General features: G+C 41.3%; 2 protein-coding genes across 4 annotated transcripts in view; one reads left to right on the top strand and one right to left on the bottom strand.

Annotated features, from left to right (window-relative positions):
- Positions 1-4427, bottom strand: part of lman2 (lectin, mannose-binding 2) — a 44318-nt gene extending 39891 nt beyond the window's left edge. The window contains exon 1 of the mRNA XM_048543862.2: positions 4100-4427. Within this exon, the coding sequence (XP_048399819.1) occupies positions 4100-4322 (223 nt within the window). The 5' untranslated portion in view covers positions 4323-4427. The remainder of the gene's footprint in view (positions 1-4099) is intronic.
- Positions 4428-4491: 64 nt separating this feature from the next.
- Positions 4492-13277, top strand: part of LOC125458520 (eukaryotic peptide chain release factor subunit 1) — an 81767-nt gene continuing 72981 nt past the window's right edge. Inside the window, exons 1-3 of one of the 3 annotated variants that reach the window (XM_048543859.2) lie at positions 4492-4645; positions 12169-12248; positions 12366-12444. The gene's annotated coding sequence lies outside the window, so the exon portion shown is untranslated. The remainder of the gene's footprint in view (positions 4646-12168; positions 12249-12365; positions 12445-13277) is intronic. The other 2 variants (XM_048543861.2, XM_059650769.1) reach the window with 2 other exon arrangements.

Raw genomic sequence — 13277 nt, 5'->3', positions numbered from 1 at the left:
TATAAAAACAAAATGGTACTAGTTATCTTTCACAGTCTTTCTATCCTATTTCACCCAGATCGGAGTTCTTAACCCCATGTCTTTTCAATCACCAAGACCACTTACTTCGGCCTCTAAAATTCTTATCCTCCACTTCAGCTCATCTGTTGCTGAAGCCCTCATCTACACCATTGTTATCTCTACAGTTGCCTCCACCACTGTTCAACCTCCAACTCCGCAATCTCAATGAACTTGAACTCTCCCAAACATCCACTGCCTAAGTTCCAATCATATGGCACCTCATTCACCAATCACCCGTGGTCACTGACCTACAGTGGTTCTGTCTGGAAACTCCACAATTTAAAACCTCATCCTTGCTGTCAAATCCAACCATTTGCCTATACCATTATATCTCCTCCAGCACTGCAACTCTGCGATCTGCAGCATTTGTGGCTATGCGTTCAGCTGCCTCAGATCTCAAAATGCATCCTTAAACCTTTCTGCCTAGTCTCTTTCAAAGTGTCTCTTTGTTCAAGATTTCAATTTCTTGTCTGAATGTCAACCTCCACAGTTACATCACATTCTATTTAATAAAGTTCTTGTTCAGCAGTTCAGGGCATTAAAGGAGGTGTCTAAATGCAGACTTGTCATTGTTAAGACTACTTCTACTGGCGGGAGGGTCAATAGTCAGGTTTAAGATAATTGCAAAAGAGGACAAGAGACGATGAAAAACTTATGCTTTTTATGATTATTATGATTAAAGAGTTGTGAAGTAGATTCAACAGTAACATTCAAAAGAAAATGGATAAATATTTGAAAATTAGAAATTTGTAGGATAATGGAGAAAGAAGAGGTTCTGACTAACCAGAAAGCTCAGTGGTTATGGTTAGCACTGCTGCGTCACAGCACCAGGAACCCAGGATCAATTCAATCCTCGGGCGACCGCCCGTGTGGAGTCTGTACATTCTCTCCGTGTTTGCATGTGTTTTCTCCCACAGTCCAAAGATGTGCGGGCTAGGTGGATTGGCCATGCTCAATTGCCCACAGTCTTCAAGGGATATGTAGATTAGATGGGATATAGGGGGGTGGGATGCTCTGAGGGTTGGTGTGGACTTGTTGGGCCAAAAGGGCCTGTTTCCACATTGTAGGGATTCTAAGTCGAAGTCGAAGCTCTTTCACAGTGATGTTACAGGCATAGAGTGCACAATGGTCACCTTCTGTACTTTATAATCCAACAATAATCTTTGGCCCGCTATATCTGACAAATTTCTAGCGAACTAAAGAAATATGACAAGCCCTATACATTCTGAAAAATCACTGCCAGTTTAAGTCCTGAAATCAGTGAACATGAAGAACAAAATCTTCAATTAAAATAATGGTAACAGGTCAATGTTCAGTATGTTTCCTTTTGAGGATTAGTGAGATCTGGATCAGTTTCTGGCTAGTAACAATCACCTTGGTAGATATGTTCATATAGTACATCAGTGATTAAGGTTAAGAGGAGTCCACTGGAGTATTTCTAATTGTCTGAGGGGGTCAGAGAGAAGTTTCACAAAATACTTTTCCTGAACTGATTGGGATTTTTAACATGTGTTTTTACACTTATTCCAAGGAGATCACATGGCTTTCAGATGGCACCATAAGTATAAGATACTGTCTAAGGCTAAAATGGCTCAGAGGTTAGCACTGTTGCCTCACAGGGCCAGGGTCCTGGGTTTGATTCTACCCTCTGGTGATTGTGTGTGCGAAGTTTGCACATTCACCCCACATTTGTGTGGGTTTCCTCTGGGTGCTCCAGTTTTCTCCCACAGTCCAAAGACGTGCAGGTTGGTGGTTTAACCTTGGGAAATGCGGGGTTACAGGGATTGGTTGGTGGGAATACTGGATGAGCTGGTGAGTTTTTTTCCTGCACATTGTTTGCATTTTTCTTCTTGCTATGTTTGCGTTTCCCGTCATCAAAAGCTACAGCAAATTTGACATACTTATTAATATACTCTCAATGTTATTTTAATTTGGAGATATTTTCAATTAATTCAAAGGTAATGTCTGAAGATCTAACAAAACTTAGTAAATAATTAACTGATTTATCACGTACTAAGTGGGGGAAATCTCTTCACCCTGACTGTGGCGAGTCTATGGAAATCTCTGCCACAGAAAACGGTTAAGGCCAATATATCGAACATTCTCAAGCATGAGTCAGATATAAGATCAAAGGATATGAGGAGAAAGCAGAAACAGGGTACCTAGTTGGATGATCAACCATGATCATATTGAATGGCAGAGCAGGCTTGAATGAACTACTGGCCTACTTCTGCTCCTATTTTCTATGCTTCGCTGTTTTACCTATGAATGTAGGTGTGAAGTACAGACAACTGGATCTCATTCAACATTAAGCTTATTGTAAACTGATGTTTGGCTGAAACACTTAAGACCTTTCCAGTTCACTTAAGTTGGTGTAAGTCATAAGGCAAATTTTTTTTTTATTAACTGTACAAGAAAAATATTTGCATCCACATAGTAAAGGAATTACATTTTTAAAAAAGTAATGTCATTGTTGCAATGTGATTTGCAATTCTGTTTTACTTCCATATTGTTTCCCTTCCAATTTTGCTTCCAGCAATCTTTAGTTTCTCCATAACTCTGTTAATATACATTGTATAAATTTTGTGTAACTTCTATTGCAGCTGTCCTTCAAAAGCAAACAGACGTTTTGTACAATGGAACACTAATTTTTTTCATTTAAGGTTCTTGCCAAGATTTGCAGCTCGGATTGTGGATAAGGTTGTTGGCTTGCTCGCTGAGCTAGCTGGTTATCATACAGACGTTTTGTTGCCATGCTAGGAAACATAGTCAATGTGGCCTCTGGATAAAGACATCTATGAGAAACGGGGCAGAGGTAATTAATAATCGAGCCAAGCTTACAGGAGAAAACCATGCAGAGGATCACATCCATGCATACTTTAAAGAAGCTGAAGAGGAAATAGCAGGACCGATATGGATGAATAATGTTATTCCTATATTTTAAAAAGCAAAAGATAAATCAATTAAGTCCTTAACATAAATGGCATAGAAAACACTGGAATTTTTGATATCAAGATGTGATTAAGAAAGCATCTGAAAATTGAAAATAAACTAACAGTACATGCTGTTTCAAAAAGGAATGTTGTACTTGACTAACCTCATTATATGCTACAGAGAAGTTAGAGGATGAAAAGCTAAGGCAACGTATTTAAAAATATGAGTGTTATTGTAATAGAAAAGTTTATGATAGGGCACTTTTGTCCCTTTTCTCATAGGTGTCCCGATAATCCATTTTGATTAGTTCTAATTTTGTTGTCTCAATGATACATTAAGATATGTATTAATTGATGTACTTTTAGAATGCGCTTGTTGCAAAAACTGGGATTTTTTTTTCCTTAACTTTGTGGTCTGTTGATTCATGATTCAAGTTTAAAAACAGGACAAAAGAATGCTAAGACAATGCTATGAAAAAAAATTATAGTATCTTAAAGTACAAATTGACTTTGCTTTGAAGAGCAGTTGCAACAGAAGGTGGACAAAATTATACAACGTATATTTACAGAGAATTATGGAGAAAATACAGATTGGTGGGAGCAAAATTGAAAGGGAACGCTTGACTGAGGTCAGAGTGTGTGTCAGAAGCAGAGAGCAGAATGGAAGCGAGCTGACTGCATAAAACGTTGCAGTAGCTGCACGAGTATTTAGGTTCAAGGAAGGTGAGAAGTGGTTTTCAGCAGCGCTTAGTCCTGGAACCACTGTGGATTAACATTGATTTAATAAAAAAGAAATATGAATAAAATTCAAAAGCACAGAAAGCGCATTGTTAAACATTTAGGTTCTAATTCCCCACAGGGGTCACGGGTTGCAGAAACGTTGTCTCATTCAGTTGTGACGGAATGACATCCAAATGGAAGGATTTCTTTTTCCCCTCCACAGTGACAAGCAGAGTTGCTGAGCGTTTCTAGTATCTGTCGTTGCACTGTGAGTGAGGATATTTCTTAAGGTTTTAATTCATACGATTCTGATCGAGGGAGGCGGGTTTATCCCTTGGACTCCAGGCCCGGAGTGGAATCCCTCCCTCTGCCATCCCTGCACTCACCCTGATACGGCTTCATCAAGCTGTGCTCCCGCTTCAAGTGCTCGCTGTTACCGTCCGTCATGTCAGCAGCGACCGGTACCAGCTGTAGTCCAAGGCAGGGCAGGAGAAGCAGAACCCAGCTGCTGAATACGGGCCGTATCCGAGCCAAGGCCCGCTCTCCCCGCCTGCTCCACATCCAACTCCCGCTCCCAGAGCCGAGCACACCCACCGCCATTTTTTCCATACTCACTTCCGGTAGTGTCCCGTTTCCAGGGATACCCCGGAACAAGGGATTCAGGCGGAAAAGGAGGGGGGGGAGGCGATTGAGGAAACACACTTCCTCTCAATCAGTGGGGCCTGGCAGCTACCAGCGCTGCCTGTTCAGCCTTTGAGGGGGACCAAGAACTGTGATGCACAATCCGAGGTTGCACGGTGCAGGATCCAGAAAAAGGTCTGAGTGGAGCCCGCCCGGAGGGCTAATCGGCTGCACAAGGCACCGCCAATCAACAAACAGCAACTCATGCTTCGTCCAAGACGTTACCGTGTTGCCTAATACATAGGTCAAAGGTCGGTGTTCAATATTACAACAAGGATTTTGTAAATGTCTATAGCATGATGTACCCAGAAACTAGCTGTAGGAGTAGGCCAACTGGCTCTTCGAGTTTGCACTGTTATTCAATCTGATGGTATAATCTCAGAATGCCATTCCAACCTCTCCCCATCCCCTTTGATCCTTTTAACCGCAAGAACTATTTCCAGTTCCCTCTTGAATATACCTATGAACTAACCCCAACAGCTTTTGTGGAAGAGAATTGCACAGGTTAACAACTCTCTGAGGGAAGAAATTCTTCCTCAACTCAGTCCTGAATGGCTTACCCCTTATTCTGGAGCAGCCTGTCTTTTTGTACAGCGCATTGCACGTGGAACACTATCTCAATGTGTACAACACACTGTGGGTGGAGTGCTGTCTCAATGCGTACAATACATGGAGAAGTGTGTATAGAACTCTGTGCATGGAGCAATGTCTCAATATGTGCAAAACAGCGGATGTGGAGCAACATATCAATATGTGTGGCACAGTGTAGATGGAACAGTATGGCAATGTGTACAAACAGGTTGTATGGAGCAGTGTGTCAATGTATACAATGCAACATATCGGGAATAGTGTGTCCATGTGTACAAAATAGTACACATGGATCAGTGTGAATGTGTGCAACACTGTACATGCAGCAGTGTGTCAATGTGTACAGAACAGTGCACATAGAACAATATGTCAATGTAAACAATACTGTGTACATGAAACTGTGTCAGCGAATATGGCAGAGCAGAGATGGATCAGTGTGTCAGTTGTCCAACACTGTGTACAGCGAACATCATGGCTATATGTGCACAACAAAGTGTACGTGGAGCAGTGTGCCAATATGTACTGCACAGTCTAGATGGATTAAAGTGCCAACATGTTCAACACTGTGTGTGTGGAACCAGCCCAGCACGCCATCTCCTCCCTAACCTTTTCTTCCTCTCACCTATCCGCTCCTCCCACCTCAAGCCACACCCCCATTTCCTACCTATTAACCTCATTCCCCCCCCCCCCCCCCGCCTCCCCTTGACCTGTCCGTCCTCCCTGGACTGACCTATCTCCTCCCTACCCCTCTACCTACACTCACTGGCACCATCCCCACTTCTTTGACTTGTCTGTCTCCTCTCCATCTATCTTCTCTTTCCATCTTTGATCCGCCTCCCCCTCTCTCCCTATTTATTTCAGAACCCCCTTCCCCTCCCCCATTTCTGATGAAGGGTCTAGGCTCGAAACGTCAGCTTTCCTGCTCCTAAGATGCTGCTTGGCCTGCTGTGTCCATCCAGCTCTACACCTTGTTATCTACAATGTGCATGAAACAGTGTGCCAATATGTACCACACGGTGTACTTGGAGCAGTGTGTCAATATATACTGCACAGTGTACATGAAACAATGCCTCAATGTGTATAACACAACACATATTGATCTATTTTCAATGCCCTTTACACCTATCAAAATTATTTTGTTTGATCCTTTCAAACTCTATGTACATTTGATCAGGTTCCATCTTTAGATTCCTAAAACATTGTCTGTAGGCTTCTGGCACTAGCTCATATGAACGTAAGATGGCTTTCCTCACCTCATCATACTCCATAGATACCTCCTCCCTTAGTGATGCAAACATCTTGCAAGCTCTATCTACCAACTTCATTTAGATACCCGTACGGTCACCTGCCATTTTCTTTGTTTAGCCATTTTCTGAAATGAAATGAAAAAGGCTTCAATGTCCTTCTCGTTGAACCTCAGTAATGCTTGGACATATTTAAAGAAATCCCCCAAGCTTTGGCTCCGATGGGTTTGCTCACCATCATCGTGCTCATCACTAATCCCACCTTTTACCTCTATCTCCGCCATTTTAAGCAAGCTTTCACTTTTCAGTTCCCACTTGCGAAGTTCAATAGTTCTCTCTTTATCCCTTCTGCTTTCAATTGTAACTCAAACTGTTTCATTTCCTTTTCGTATTCAAGCTGTTTTATTTGCAGTTGAATTTTTGCCATTTCCAATAATTCCAGTTACATTTCTACAATTGTAAATGCTGACCTATTGTTGTAATTGCCCCCCTTTCCACATGGACAAAGGCAACCCTAACTCCAGTTTGTCGGCAATTCCAAACGTTTTGCTTTACTTACCTTCTATAAACCACCCAAGTGCCTTTTTCCACATGTGGGAAACTCTTAGCCATGGTAAAAGCTATTATTACAAAGGCATACCTTATTTTAATCAACTAATTGCAACAGCAGAAAAGGGAACACCGACACTCACCACTCATTGTCTTTGTGTCCAGTATCTCTGCACCTAAGCTGGAATTAGATATTTTGATCCTGCCAAGGACCCCAATTTGTTAAAGACTAGAATCAGACTGCCCTATGACCTTTGACTTGGATTGGGACTGTTAATCTTATCCAATCAGGGGGACCCAGCTGATGTAAAAGAATGAATGTCAGGGATAGTGGGTGACCCTGTCAGAGGCAGTGCTATTGTTAAAGGCTGGGCATTTGTAAGTAATGGGTGACTGGTGATGAGATGCCGGCCTCTGAAGAATTATTTCAGCTGCATGTATTCCATGTTGCATACATTGACTCCATGTATTCTGTCTTGTTCACTTTGGCATGTTGTTCCATTTGCACTGTGCTGTGCATATTGACTCACTAATCCATGTAAACTGTTATCCACATTAGCGCACTGTTCCATGTACACTGCGCAGTATTCATTGACATTCTGTTCCATATATATTCTATTGTACACATTGATACACTGCTTCATGGACAATGCATTGTGCACATGGATACAATGTTCCATATACAATATGTTGTGCACATTGACGCACTGTTCCATGTATCCTGTGTTTTTCACATTGGCATACTGCTCTATGTCCGCTGTGTTTTATACACTGACACACTGTATTTGGAGCAGTGTGTTGACATGTACAACACAGTGTACATGACTCAATGTACAAATTTGTACAACACAGCGTGAAGGAAACAGTATGTCAACGTGTACAACACAGTGCATGTGGAGCACCATGTCAATGTGTGTCAAAAGTGTCCATGGCACAACATGTCAATGTGTACAACAGTGTCCATGGCACAGTATGCCATTGTGTACATAGAACAGCTTGACAATAGTGAAAATATGTGCAATAGAATGCACATGACTCAGTGTGTCAGTCTAACCAGTACACGGTACATAGGGCAGTGTGAGAGTCTATACAGCTCATTGTACACAGGAGAGTATGAGAGTGTATACTCTACTATATGGTGCTTGTTTCCCCAGAGCCATTGGAGAATTGTAAATTGTTCAAATGATACAGAAGGGTAACATAGCACTAAATTGCAGAGATTAGTTTAAGAAGGATTACCTGCTTTAAGAATTGCATGGAATATTTGGCCACTGGTAGTAGGTTGCATTATGAGCCACTGTTTTGTTTCTTGTTTTCAATAACAATTCATTTTTGGAGTGCAAATGATCATTGTTGTAATCTGACATTCATCAGTGAACCAGCATACGTCTATCAGGTCAGCAGTTGAATAAAGAAACCTTGCCACTTTATATTTTTTTCTTGAATATATTATCATCGGTCATCAAGTGATTTTGCTGATTTCAATATGTTGATTGAATTTAGTCTACACACCATGGGGGCAGCACTCAGTGGTTAGCACTGCCTCACAGCGCCGGGAGCCTGGGTTCGGTTCCATCCTTGGGCACATTCTCCCTGTGTCTGCATGGATTTCTTCTGGGTGCTCCGATTTCCTCCCAGAGTCCAAAGAGGGGCAGGTTAGGTGGATTGGCCATGCTGAATTGCCCATGGTGTTCAGAGATTAGATGGGTTGTAGGGGGATGGTCTGGATGGGATGCTGTGAGAGTTGGTGTGGACTTGTTGGGTCAAAGGGCCTGTTTCCACACCCTAGGGATTCTATGATCCTATGACCACAGTTCAACCGCAAACTAATCAATCAATTTATTTAACATTAAGTGAGTAGTGGAAATCTACTTTGTACAAACAATATAATCACAAAAATTATGAAGAATAGCATTCTTGAAATGTCACATCTGCAAAACACAGATTTTGCATTACTCACACCATAAAGAGCAGTACACCTCAGCATTAAACTGAAGGCACAGTACTGATCTCTTATGTGACTAAATATGATCACAAAGCATCCAATTAGCTTTGCGCCACTGGATGACTGTTCGCAAGAATATCTCCCAGATAAACTCCTTTGAAATATGTCAGAACACAGAGCAGTATGCACTTCCGTTCTGCCAAAAGGTCATAAATATTAAATGCTACCAGACTTCTGAGCACGTGCAGCATTTCAATATTTTCTGCAGATTTTTAGCATCCACAGTATTTGTTCATCAAAGCAGATTAAATCACCTTTGTTAAACCATAAAAAGCCACATTCACATGTGATATCATATATCAAATCATTCATATCTCTGTAGATTTTACTTTAATCCCTTAACCAGCAGGTTATGATTTGTAAAAGATGATTGACTACACTTTCAGCTCTAGATGTGTCTGGTGAATGCAACTGTGTTTTGGAAAAAATTGTTTTATGAGTGTAGAATTTTCACACAGGCATGTCAATCACTAAACATGCATATAACCTACAGAGAGAGAATTACAGCAAGTCGCAAAATAAATAAATAAATTTGGGTGCTTTAATATATCATTCTTCAAAGGTCCTTGATCAATGTCTTGAAGCTGTAACTGAAGGATGCAGAATTTTAGAGCATATTCAGGGGTTAATTCACCGTTAAACAAAGTGGGATGTATAGATTCCTTGCTTGCTGCAGAATTTATTGTAATGTTATAATTTACCTCCATTAAGCTAAGAATTAAATTCCCCAAGGGACAAAGATTAACTTACTTGCTCCACAAAGAATTACTTCACCTAACCACATCTATAAATGGACAATTGAACATCAAACTTAGGTTCTGTGAAAGCTGGTTATAGGTCTAACCTTACTTCAGACACCTATGTGCATTAACTCGGCTGGCATCCCAGTACAGAGGGAATTGTATGGATGTGATTGGACTTCTGTCTTTTAGATGAGTCACTTAACCAAGGAGCCTAGCCTATACTCACAGTTGGATAGAAATTAAAATAAAGAATCGATGGAACAATTTGAGTAATAGCCGGAGATTAGTCATTTATCTCATTTATCATTCAGTTAACATTGGGCATTATCTCATTTTTGTTTTTAGGATCTTGCTAAGTTAAAATTGACAACTCTGTTTCCCTGCATTACAATAGTAGTATATGCTTCGTAAGTGTTTAATTGGCTATGAACTACTTTGGGAGGTATCAATATTGTGAAGGATGCTATGTTAATATAAATTCTTTCTTTTTGCAAGTATACTTAATTGTTCATGTACAAGTAGTGGAATCATCCAGCATGGAAGCAAACCCTTTGGCCCAACTTGTCTGTGCTGACCATGTTTCCACTAGCAGCTCATTCCACATACGTGTCACCCACTCTGTGAAAAAGTTGCCCCTCAGGTCCCTTTTAAATCTTTACAATCTCACCTTAAACCTATGCCTTCCCATTTTGGACATCCTTACCCTGGAAAAAGACCTTGACTATTCACTTTATCTACGGCCCTAATGATTCTATACACCTATACAAGGTCATCAGCTTCCTACATTCCAGGAAAAACTGCCCCAGCCTATGCAGCCCACTTTATAATTCAAATCCTCCAGTCTCAGTAACATTCTTGTAAATCTTCTTACACCCTTTCCAGTTTAATAAAATCTTTCTATAGCAGGGTGACCAGAATTGTACGTAGTACAATGTGGCCTTACCAATGTCTTGTATAGCTTCACCATAATGTCCCAACTCTTGTACTCAGTGTTCTGACCGATGAAGGTAACCATATCAAATGCCTTATTCACCGCCTTGTCTACCTGTGATGCTGCTGTCAAGGAACTATGTACCTGCAACCCTTAGTCTCTATGTTCAACAACAATCCCCAGGACCCTATCATTAATAGAATAGAAATTGTCCCATTGGACAAACATAGCACTGGTTCATGAATTAACACAGTGTGGAGCTGGAGGAACACAGAAGGCCAGGCAGCATCAGAGTAGCAGGAAAGCTGATGTTTTGGGTTAGGACCCTTCTTCAGAAATCTTTCGACCCAAAACACCAGCTTTTCTGCTCCTCTGATGCTGCCTGGCCTGCCGTGTTCCTCCAGCTCCACAATGTGTTATCTCTGACTCCAGCATTGGTAGTTCTTATCTCTGAATGGGTTCATGAAAGACCAGTCATGTTTAACTAATTTACTGGAATTTTTTGAGGACATTGTGAGTGTGGTGGTGGATGTGACGTATCTGGATTTCCAGAAGGCATTTGACACAGTTATGCACAAAAGGCCGCAGCATAAGATAAAGGTGCATGGTATTACAGTAATGTATTAGCATGGATAGAAGATTGGTTTACAGTAATGTATTAGCATGGATAGAAGATTGGTTAACTAACAGAAAGCAAAGAATGGGGATAAATGGGTGTTTTTCTGGTTGGCAGTCAGTGGCTAGTGGCATCCATCAGGGATCAATGTTGGCACGGCAACTGTTCACAATTGTAGTGTGTCAAAGTTGACAGATGATACTAGGGTAAGTGGAAGAGCAAAGTGTGCAGACGATACTGAAAATCTGCAGAGTGATATAGATAGGTTTAGTGAGTGGGCAAGGGTCTGGCAAATGGAGCACAATGTTGATAAATGCGAAGTCATCTATTTTGGTAGGAATAACCACAAATTGGACTATTATTTAAGTGGTGAAAAATTGCAGCATACTGTTATGCAGCGGGACTTAGGTGTCTAACTGCATGAATCTCAAAAAGTTGGTTTGCAGGTGCAAGAAGGCGAATGGAATATCATCCTTCATTGCTAGAGGGATGGGATTTAAAAACAGGGAGGTTATGTTGCAGCTGTATGGGATGCTGGTGAGGCCACACCCATAGTACTGTGTACAGTTTTGGTCTCCTTACTTGAGAAAGGGTGTACTGGCATGTGGTTGGGGGGGGGTGCTGCAGAAGAGGTTCACGAGGTTGATCCTGGACTTCAGAGGATTGGTTTATGAGGAAAGATTTTACAACAACCTTTAAATTATGTAGGAAATAGATAAGACAGAAGCAAGGATTTTGTTTCCATTGGCAGGTGAAACTAGAACTAGGTGGCATAGCCCCAAATTAGCGGGGTGCAGATTTAGGACTGAGTTGAGGAGGAACTTCTTCATCTAAAGAGTTGTGATTTCCCTCGCACAGTGAAGCAGTTGAGGCTACTTCGTTGAATGTTTTTAAAGCAAAGATAGATTTTTGAACAGTAATGAAATTAAGGGTTATAGTGAGCAGGCAGGTAAGTAGAGCTATGTCCATGAAAAGATCAACTGTAATGTTATTGAATGACATTACCCTCTCCTGCCATTTTTTATGTTCTTGCTTACTGTGAGAGTCCTGCTCTGGTTTGTCTTACCAAAATGCAACACCTCACTTTATCCACATTAGACTCCATCTGCAATTCCTCAGTCCATTGGCCCAGCTGAGCATGATCCCAGTGTACTCCTAGACAACATTCTTCACTTCCGGTAAGATGGCTTCTGAGCCTGGGGCTCATCCACTCTGCCCACTTTTCTTTTCATTTCTTTTTTTCTCTCTGTTCTCTTGTTTCTTTTTCTCTTTTATTTTATTTTACTCACCTCTAGATGAAGAGCTCAGTTGCACAACAGTGTTGGAGATTACAAGTGGGCCCAGAAGCACAGATTTGTGGCAGCGATGTCGGAGGTGAGTTTGGTTTCCCAGCGGCTTCTGACGAGGCAGTTCGGTGCTGTCTCAACATCTAGTTCATCTTACTTTTCTTTGGTGGCTTTGGGTAAGGAAGGAAGTTCCAGGAGGACGCCGCAGCAGAGAATGTGGCGTGGATCTGGCCATTCCTCGTGACTGCTTTTACAGTGGCTGAAGATGAGGGGGGGTTCTTGTCTGGGATTCCAATGGCCCAAATTTTCCGTGAGGCTTTTGCAGTGCCTTTGCGGCGGCACTGCTGGTCTCTTCCAGCCTGAGATTCCTTTTGGCGGCTTCACTAGCTGTTTTTGTCGGCTTTGGTCTGGGTCTCCTAATAGCAGCTTCATTCAATCTGTGGCTCCATTTAGAATTTTTTTCAGCATCACAGTAGGTCCTGCCTGGGATTCCAACAGCGGGGTCGGGTCCCCAAGCCTAGAGCTGTGAAATGGTCTGAGTAAATTTTGTCTTAAATTCTCTTTTTAAATTTTTTTCTTCATTATATTATGGTGGAAGGATTGTTATTCTAAAATTTTTATTTCTTTATTTTTCTAATTTGTTACCATGCTTTTGTACTTTTGAATTTCTGTAATGCTGGAGTTTTTACTTTTTTATTTTTCTGAGAATTTGTATGTAGGCACCTATGTACCTATGTGAGTACATGTGACAATAAAGCTAATTCAATTCAATTCACTGTCCACTATACCACTGATTTTTTTGGTATCATCCGCAAACTTACTAACCATGCCTCCTATATTCTCATCCAAATCGTTTATACACATGACGAACAACAGAGAATCCAGCACCGATCCTTGCAGCACACTGCTGTTCACAGGCCT

The sequence above is a fragment of the Stegostoma tigrinum genome, chromosome 13 (assembly GCF_030684315.1).
Source record: "Stegostoma tigrinum isolate sSteTig4 chromosome 13, sSteTig4.hap1, whole genome shotgun sequence".
Classification (NCBI taxonomy): domain Eukaryota; kingdom Metazoa; phylum Chordata; class Chondrichthyes; order Orectolobiformes; family Stegostomatidae; genus Stegostoma; species Stegostoma tigrinum.
Note: the sequence above shows the minus strand (reverse complement) of the source record. Positions and strands in the feature narration are given on the sequence as shown.